General features: G+C 38.3%; 1 protein-coding gene across 2 annotated transcripts in view; it reads right to left on the bottom strand.

The window, feature by feature from the left end:
- Positions 1-10100, bottom strand: part of SLC44A3 (solute carrier family 44 member 3) — a 44382-nt gene that overhangs the window by 8454 nt on the left and 25828 nt on the right. For both annotated transcript variants that reach the window (XR_003398910.1, XM_026853696.1), the window contains exons 11-12: positions 9695-9851; positions 7025-7108 (exon numbers count right to left, since the gene is read on the bottom strand). Coding sequence is in view for 1 of the 2 variants with exons in the window: in XM_026853696.1 (XP_026709497.1) it covers positions 7025-7108; positions 9695-9851 (241 nt within the window). In the remaining variant the exon portion in view is untranslated. The remainder of the gene's footprint in view (positions 1-7024; positions 7109-9694; positions 9852-10100) is intronic.

Raw genomic sequence — 10100 nt, 5'->3', positions numbered from 1 at the left:
GTCATTGACACAGGTGAAGCAAGAATGTGACTAGTATAAATGGAGGACTTAGCCAAGTGATCTCTACCTTTTGGCAAAAATACATTTCTGAGGGAGAAAAAAAAAAAAAAAAAAGAAAAAAAAGGTATTTGAAGGGTTTCTTGTTCAGCCTAGACTGTGGCTCCATACAATTTCCTCACTATTCTCAAGTTTCCCATACAGACCCCATACCCTGATCCCACCCAGCCACATAGAAATCTACATGTTCTAACTAACAAAATACATGTCTAACATTTAAGCAAATGTATCTTTACACAAAACTCAGAGTTGCACAGAAATGATCTCAAATGATTTCTCATTCTTACCCACCAAAGAACACGTAAGTTCAAGAATATTGAAGTAAGTTCAAGAACACGTAAGTTCAATACAAAGAACATGTAAGCTATTACCAATATTTGCAAATCGTTTTGGACTAAGAAGCTTAGGTATCCCATTAATTTTCCCATTGCAGGGTATGTGCAACAACCCAATTCCTGTCAAAGAAAAGATAGTTGCAAAGGCTAAGATGGCAGGCCATGGTCAGTTAAGAACCTGCTATCATTTAGTAACAGGTTATTTAAATGTGTGTTTTTCTACAGAATATATTCTCTTTTCCCATGCACAAAAGCCTTAGCGGACTTGAAAATGTTTGAGAGAAGGGCAGCAGGAATGATCCAAAAGGTATGGAATGTCTTCTGTCTGGGGAACAACTGAATACACCAGGCTCTTCTGTCTGGAAAATAGATGACTGAAGGAGGATGCAGTAAAGGGCTACAAAATCATGAGAAATGCAGAGAGGGTAGGTAGGGTTAGACAGCTCACTGTTTCTTCCAGAACAAAAGCTAGGCAGGGGGAGGACCACATGAAGTAGTAGGAGACAAACTTGAAAAAAAGATGGTATTTCTTCTCACTGTAAGTCTATAAACTGTGAACTGCTGGACAAAGGATGCTTTAGCTGCTACAAGTTCACTGACCTCAAGGGAGACTGGGAAAGTTCAGAGAAAAGGAATCCACTGAGTTATTAAGCACACAGAAAACATACTGAGCTCAAGAAGTCCTTAGGCTGAAAACAAATTCAGAAACAGCACTGGGACTTGTTCTACCTTAGCCTTCACTCACAGCTATTGTTGGAGATGGGATACTGAGCTAGACAGAGACTCAGTCTGGCCCAGTACAGCTATTATGCTTTTTATCTTTTCTAATAATGTCATTGATCGCACAGCATTGAACAGGAAGCGTGGGAGATAGCGGGTCAGGAACAGTCTTTATCCTTGTACCAGCAAGCTGGTACTGTACCACCACCTTTGTGAAGAACACAAGCCTCCTCTGGCTTGGGTCCTGGGAACTAGACACTAATTTCTCAGTGTCAGGATGAATAAATAAGGAATGTGAATGTTTACATATTCCCAAATACCACAGTATGAAAAAAAAAAAAAAGCTATTTGAAGAATACATCCTTCTGTGCCTCACAACACAGAATGTCAAGGGTCTTGGAAAAATTGACCTGCTAGTTTCATGAGAAAGGCGCTGTGGCTCACATCCAGGCCATAAGTTCCCCAATTGTTGAGAATAATTGCTACTTTGTGTAACAGCTGAATTCAGTCCTCCATTCTAAGACTTGCCTTAATAAAACGAGCTTGGGGAAGAGAGGATTGCCATAGCAACAGAATCATCTTAAAAAAGAAACAGGAGACACGCTGGTCTCACATCCCACTTCAGCTTTTTCTGCTCTGCTGGTATTTTCAGCCTGATCTGATCTTGTTGCTGCCAACTCTCTTGGGGGCTGCCCTGGTTACCTACACCCAGTGCGACACTGTGCAGCTCAGGCTGGACTTCTAAGTGTCTTAGCTTGCAAGTGTCACAGCTGTCAGGGGAATCCCCTCAGAAAACAAAATCCAGCGGTAGCAAGAGGGAATGACATTTATGTGGCTGCTGTACAGCTGTTAGTGACTTGGTGAGAAAGCTGTATCATGTCTCTCGGGTAGTGGTGGGAAATTAGAGCAACATGGGCCTAGAGGCCCCACTGAAGAGATGAGGACATGTAAGACTGGAAGGGACTTTCAGCCACTCCAGTCCCTGGCTATTTCGGATGAGCACATTATACAATTTCTTCTCTCAAGTGGAAAGCTCCCTCTTTAAACTACTTAGGGCTTTTCCCTCTGCCAGCCCTTACATTTGGAACTATTCCAGACAGTTGTCCCTCTGATCCTTAGGAACCTTCTTCCAACTTCTAGACATTTACTCATGAACAGTTTACATCTACTTATTCTTCTGCTGATCTTTTCTTGGCTCTTATCCCTCCCTGTTGTTTCTCTTCTTGACATACTCATAAATGGCTAATAGGTTTGCTCTTACTCTTTATTTGTCAAAGTAGACACACTAGAATATTTCAGTCCCCTCCTGTGAGATAAGCCTGAACACCTAACCAGCAACATGTACAATGGTGTTTATCCCCCTCTTTCTGGTGCAAGTATTCCATCTCCTACCTTCCAGGACTGAATCTGCCATTTCTGCAGCCTTGTTAACTAAAGGCTATTGTCCTGTGGTTGACAAACACATAGAGAATATTCTCCCTCCCCACCTCCAACCAATAAGCACATCACTAATAAAAGGTTATTTTCTTATTCTTAGACTAATCACCATCTGTAAGAAACCCTTCAATAGCCTCCCAAATTTTACCAAGAATCCACCTTTCCTTCATTTCCATTACACCTTACATTTGCAGTCTGGACTTAATGGAAAAAAAATAATTTGTCCTTCAACTGTCCTTGCTTCCTACTCTGTGTGTCATCTACTCCCTCCATGGCTGTCATCCAGTGGGTAGGACCAACACAACTTTCTCCTTGGAGGGCTGCTGGGTGTCCTTTCCTGCAGCATCACACTGCCACACCTGGGACTCCAACCACAGGGGCTGGACCATGAGGATCATGCACTTAAAGTGCCCACTGCGTCATGTTTACATCATTACTGGAGTTGCTTACAGTGACTTCTGCAGTTAGTGTGACAATGTTCTCATTTGGGATTTCTGAAATAAAATCAAACTGAACATTTCCAGAGAGTTGTTCATAAATTGGTCTGCTTAAAAGCACCGAATTATTGATCACTTGCTTCATTGCCTTTTATTTTCTTTCTCTCTTTCTTTTCTTTAATGGGATAGGGGAGAGTAGAAAGGTATCAAAGCAAGAATTAGTCAGCCTTGTTCATCTCTATCCCCTACAAGGTTCAGCCTAGAGAGCAACTAAAGACTTAAGGAATTTTATTTCCTGTTATCACATACATAAAGCCTCTAAATGGAAAACAAACATATTTAAAATGCAATTTCACTGAAAACTGACATTTTAGCCAACTGTATTTCCAAGATGACTGAAAATTTATTTTAATATCTAGAAAAAAATTTGCCAGTAACATTAAAATAAAATATTGGGTTTAGGGAGGAAAAAGAAGTACTTGATGGGGTGATGCACAATGTATTTGGCAGTGCAGAGAACTGTACTTATATTAGCATGCATGAATTTTCATTTTATCTAGGTCACTTCTCCACAAGGCATTTAACTGCAACCTCCCGATAGGCTTCCATCCAAAGTTTAAGAGACAACCAACTACCATGGATATGTGACCATTAGACAGACTTGCTTCTGTTTCTTTACACGAGATAGTTGCTGGCTTTCAGTACCAGTGAAGGGTCTCAGTACCAGCAAATGCAGGCTAACAAGCTGCCAACTTCAGTAATGGCTACCACAGGGCCCGAAAGGCTACACTGCAAGTAACTGTGCTGTTGAAAACAGAGAAACCACATACTGCTCAGCAACTCTTTCAGAAATCCATGTGCTGCACTTTGGAGCGGTTACTTGCCAACTGGCTGCAAATGAACCCAAAGCAGATACAGAAAAGCAAAACTATCCTGAAATAGATATATTGTTTAAAAAAAGTCACTGCAACAAAATTATTTAAGAAAAAAAAAAAAAAAGCAAGTGCTTTGATGCATCAAAAGTTAAGACTGCCACTACAATTTAAGAAAGCAGGAGACAGACAAAACCTTGTAGCTCCCAAACCACATTAAAAAACTAGTATATTCTTTTTACGGAAGAGAAATTTCAGTCTCCCAGATTTTACTTGAAATGATTGGATATGTTTATCTGGAACATACTGAAACTATCAGAGCCAGAAGATGAAAAATCTGTGGTAATTCTGACAAGTGTTGGCAAACAGAACTGTCAAGTAAGGATAATGACTTTATACTCACAAAGCACTTTTCATCCAGATAGAACCCAGAGTGCTTTACAATTGTTACTAATGGATTATACACACACATGAATCACTTTGCCCATGACTAAAATGGAACAGCTTAAGGAGTGAACTGTTTAACAGCACATAGCAACACTACACCGCAGTTTAGCACAGGATCCAGTTGCAAATCCAAGAGAAATTTAGGAAGGCAGAATGTAATTATCCACATTGCAATCTGCACAGGATACTGGGTTTACATTACTCTTCCTCCAACAATCGCCACTGGAAATACAGCAATGTCAGCATCTAGAGCAGCACTCTGTCATGATGGGAAGATGACTGGGTACCTTCTTGGCCCAGTTTCAGTTAAGTTCCGGTAGAGCTGAACAAAACTTAGCTGAGTCTGCTGAGAATGAGTCACTTCAAGGATTCATGCAACTATCAAAAGAAGTGTTAAATCCTACCTGAAAGATAGCACCTCAGCCCAAAAAGTACTCTGATAACAAAACAGCACCTAGTTGACACTGCATGGGAAGAAAGAAGCTCACGCTCTGTCCTCCAGCACCTGTTTCTCATCTGCAAGTCTCCCAGAGGGAACACAAGGGGCTCTGTTTAACTCTGATTAAACTTGTGAACGAAGCAGCAGAAAGAATTTAAATCATCTAAGCATTATAAAAAGAGGTTGAAGAAAATAATGCAGAAGTGATGGGGAAGGCTTTTTTCTTTTTTTTAGAGTTTCAGGTAATTATACGCTTATTACTATAGTGAAAGTAATGCTGGAATAAAAGGCAAAAATATAGTAAGAAATGTTAACGCACACAATGAGCTTTGGAACAACTTTTACAATCAGCTGTTCCACATTTCAGTAATTTCAACTCACATAAAAATCAAAATCTGAACTAAAAAATACTTTAAAATTTTAGAAACATAGGTACAAGCAAATCCTTAACCCCTCCCAAGTCATGCTCTCAAGTCCGTGTTCAACACCTATGTAAAATTTCAAGGCTGTACCCAGCAGCTTTTACTGATCTCAGTAAGAGCTCTTAAGAGTTCAGTACTTCTGTTATTCAAGCCATATGTTAAACTGCTTAAAACTGAAGACTTGTCTTTTTTACCCCTTTTTAATTTTCTTTTTTACATTTAGCCATAGTTTTACAAAATTGAAGATGAAGATTTTCAATCTTAGTCAAAATATTTTTTTAAGAAATAGGCTTGAATACATTCTTTATAGGAAAAAAAGGAACAACTATACAGAAAAATTAATTATTCTATGAAATGCAATAATCTGAGACCAACATTTCCCCTTCATACAGATAAATTTTCTATTAAAATCTTACAGCGTGTTCTTACTTTTCTTCTTCTCTAACCATCACCCAAATTGCCTTGGATTTGGAGCACGTGTAACACCACGATCTTTGCCAAAAAGATGTTCAAACAAACAATTACCTAACAGTAAACATGGTATTATGATTGTTAGGTTAAAAACCACAACTTGTACAAAAAACAGAAATCTGCCTACAATAGATTAGGAAACAGGAAATCTTTTAAGGGAGCAAGAGCTACAATACAGCCTTCTGAAACAAAAGGAAGAACATCACAGTAATTAATTCTTCTTTTAACAAACACATAGGATACAACAGCTGGAGAAAGTAAACACTAGGATGCTGGCTATCTCTCTGAAAGGCAGGAAGCCAAGAGGAAAGGGTGACTAGAAATGGAAAGCTTGGAGTCAAAACGAGATTCCTCATCAAGTCAGTGACCATAAGATCTACCTAAAAAATGTAAGTCTGGAAAATTAATTGTTTAGAACCAGAGATTTCACTGCAGAAGTATTTAATCTAGGCTGAACTAAATGAAAAACTTTCTCTTAGTATTTGTCCAAGATTAAACTTAATTCATGCACCTACTTTATAGGAGAAGTCAGATTCGTTATCAGAATTGTCTTGTTTACTTCGCTACTACACTCAGCAAGGAGAACAAAGAACACAACAGTCAGAGTCTGGAGTCAGCATGAACATCTGATCTGCTTTCACATTAAGAATACCACAATCACCAGAATTAACAAAAGGGGACCGAAAAAGAGAAAAATTAACTATTTTCAATGATGTATATAGAACTGGAAAACATTTGGAGAAAAGGATCAGGAAAGAAAAAGTAGGAGTCAAGTATCTGAAAAACTGCTGTATGTCAGAATCATCCATTTCCAATAAAAACACTTTTGAAACAAAACTGCTAACAAAAAAAAGATGTCTTTCAAAGAGAGAGAATATTTTATCATCTGGCTTTTTCATCATGGATCATATTTCCAGATATATTGATAATGGAAATCAGCCAGGAGGTCAAGTTTCTTTATTCAGGACTTTCAGGTGGAAAATACTGTATCTAGTTTAATGACACATCTCCAGGTGGGTTTCTTTCTTCTTCATTGCTTCCTTCCACTTGGACCCTTGATATTTCAGTAGCCTGTCTAACACAACAAAACGTTAAGTCTTCTTACCTACAGAAATAGCAAGTGGCCCTCTGAAAGTGCTATCTCAAGCTGTATTAAGTTTTCTAAAATCTTGCACCTTGTATGTTTGTCAATTCCCTGTTTCTTTGCAACAGGTTCCATCTACATCTGAAGACTTTTTTTGTTTGTTTAGTTCAGGTGGCCAGCAAAAAGCTTTGGCTGGCATGCTCTGGATGTTGCTTTAGCTGTGCTAAATGGAGCTAGCACGCACGTGCGGTTTCTAGACTACGTATGCAGATGGTTGATAGATGGACAAATGATAGAGTGTACCTGGTTAAAGTATCTTAGGCAACTTTCCTGGCACCAAAACCAGCAGAAACAGCACTTGAAAAGGCACTTTGCACATGCACTCTCCTGCAATAAAATGAAATGTTTGGTTACTGGACAGAGAATAAGACTCAAACAAAACCTCCATTTTAGAAAAACTTGTTTTACAGGTGACTGATTCTTCTACTTAAGCATTCTCTTAGGCAGCAGATATTTCTTTAGGATTATAGGAACTGTTTTAACTCAGGACCTTCAGTATTAATGACTGATGAGCTGAGCATAATTTTTTCTTACTGGGGATGGAAGATTCTTCCCTGGGAAAAGAAAGTAAGTGCTGTAAGCAGTTTTGTGAGCTAACAGCTGCTTGGAGAACAAAACAGTACTTTGCAGTGATCAGGGAGTGCACTGACAGATTTTTAACTTCTTTGTTTATCAAAAAACCTTCAGAGTTCTGAAATGACTGGTACCCTAATGAACAAAAATAAAAGACTGGGCAGAAGGACTTCTATGCACATGTGTGTGTACTGACTCACAGCATACATTCATTTTTCAGGATGAGAAGAAAAAGCATGTATTAGAACAGACCATTCAAAGGACACTGATCTATATTCATTTCATACTGAAAACAGAGCAGAAAAGCTCAATGTTGTTCAATGGCCCACCTTCCCCCATCACATCATGAGCTCTTAACTTCATATAAAGATTTTACCAAGCTAGACAAGAAGACGACATCTTGGTAGCCATGGTAGCCTTTCAAATTTAACTGGCTGTTTTTCTCAGCAAAAGGAAATTCAGTTTAGTGATACTTGAGTCTTATTAACCTTCTTTTTCCAGAGGTCACAATGTTTTTTGTTTTGTTTTGGAAAGCAGAGATCTTCCCGTCACTATATGAAAACCTCAGGTCCCCACAACTACCATTGTGCAGAAACCACAAACCTCCCAACTTTTTCCAAAGGTCTGGAAAATATTCCAGAAATAATTCCTTTAAAATGGTGACTGTACATGCAAACTCTTGACAGCAGAGAAATACTTTAATCGTGTCATGTATTGCCGAAGAGATGATTTTATTAGAATTGTATCAATCTCAGTAAGTACTGTTTATTAAAAATCTAGAGCAAGGGACTTCAACTGCAATCTTTTCTACGATTCTGCTTGAAGACTGCTGTGTAGAAAACATGTGAATTTACCAGCAAGCTTGCAGACCCCTGTCTTTTCCTCCTATTCACAGAAAACAGCAGCATTTTTTGCAAGGGTGGTAAAGGCTGGGTGAGGTCTACAAGAATGCAGCATCACTCCTCCATCTTTTAGTACCACTACTATGGCCCTGTATGGAAAGAGCCCCAATGGAAAGGGGCCATAGCCTGTCCTTTCCCCCATGGGAAGGAGCAAGGTTACTTTGTGGGGGGAACCTTCTGAAGACTAGGGACACGAGCTCACCTGAGCACTTTAAAGCCTCTTTAGCAGCAGTTACAGCTATGGGTCATGTCACATCCTCTGCTGAATGCTTGGCAACTAGACCAAAAGGAGCTTGCAGCACACCGCTATAGACACAAATAACCTTTCTAGTTAATAATAACCTTTCTAGTTAAATATAGCTTGCAGCACACTGCTATAGACACAAATAACCTTTCTAGTTAAATCTTGTACAGCTATTCAGATTACAAAACCACATACCCAACAAGTCCACTAATTTTGCTTCCTCTAGAGGCAGAAAATACATTGTCTTCTGCCTAGCACAACTCATCCCACCTATCATCTTTAAAAAAAAGTTCTTAGCTGACCCAGCTTACCAAGTTTTATAACCAAGGCCTTCATATGAAAGTGACATAAACCCAGACACACATCCTTCATGTATTTTATTACAAGGGGATTTTATTAAGCATTAACAAACTATACCCCACACTCATACTCCATAGGTATGGGGGATGGTCAGTGTAAATACCCTGTCATAACTACACGTAATATGCTTCATACCCAAGGTAAATTTCAGAGGAAAAGACCTACATTTAAAATCTTTGCCTAAAACTTTCTCTAAAATCAGAGCTGTACAGTCATGACAGCCCTCTCTCCTTGCCAAAGTGCCAGAACTAACTGCAATGGTAAGTTTCCAGAAGGAGGTAAGAGATGCAGAGATGCATGAAAGACAGAAAGAAGGCAAGCAACAAACGAAACAGCCCACCTGTAGTTTTTATACATCTTAAAGGATGTGGCTTGGGTCCTACACAAATCTCTGGAATAGTTCTTATTTCATACATTCTTGCTATAAACTCATATTACAAGGCAGATGAAATCTTTTCTATATGATATTTTATATGCAATAAGAATGTTCTTAGTTACCTTCGCTTTTTTAAAATTCATGATGCATGTATTTTAAATAAGAGTATTCTGCCAAATTTTGCCTTTATCTTTCATAAAAAGCTTTGTATATAAATGCTAAATAAAGGTGGGTTTTAATGTTGGTGTTTTCTGCTTTTAAAAGTATCTGAGTTGAAAGAACTAGAGGAAGCACTGATATCTGAGAGGATAAGCTTTCTTAGTGAAGAAAATGAAATAAAATATAAAATCCACATCACATTATCCATTTTTAAGCAAGTATATTCTTCACTTTTGCTGTCATGAATCTCCTCACCTTTTAACTACTATTTTTATAGTGTTACAGAAGTATGTACCTACCTTTTGTTTTAGGATATTGTAAAGGTACAAGAGAACAATTCTTGGTATTCTCAGTATTGTGATTAGAAATGAGCCTTTTACAGCAGTTCCTAGATGATAGCAAAAAAGAACTGATATGGAAGACAGGACTGGGTGAGGTGGTGGGCTATTTTTATTTCTAGAAAGAAAAACAAAAAATGTAAAAATGTTTTAGAAACTTATCTAAGACATACATAGTATATTTTCAGTATTTAGAAACTTATAGAATTAAGCTGGTATCTCCTTTTCCACTTGAACAATTCCAGTTTTCCTACTGACTTCATCTGAATGATCACCTTAGTCCAAAAGTAAAGCAGCCAAGTTTATAACTTTTATTGGATTAGTTTAATTCTTAAGCAATGACTGTTTTGATGTATTCAGTAATGGA

The sequence above is a fragment of the Athene cunicularia genome (genome assembly GCF_003259725.1).
Source record: "Athene cunicularia isolate RWA chromosome 8 unlocalized genomic scaffold, athCun1 chr8_part1, whole genome shotgun sequence".
Classification (NCBI taxonomy): domain Eukaryota; kingdom Metazoa; phylum Chordata; class Aves; order Strigiformes; family Strigidae; genus Athene; species Athene cunicularia.
The sequence above is the reverse complement of the archived record's forward strand: the minus strand, read 5'-3'. Positions and strand labels throughout refer to the sequence as shown.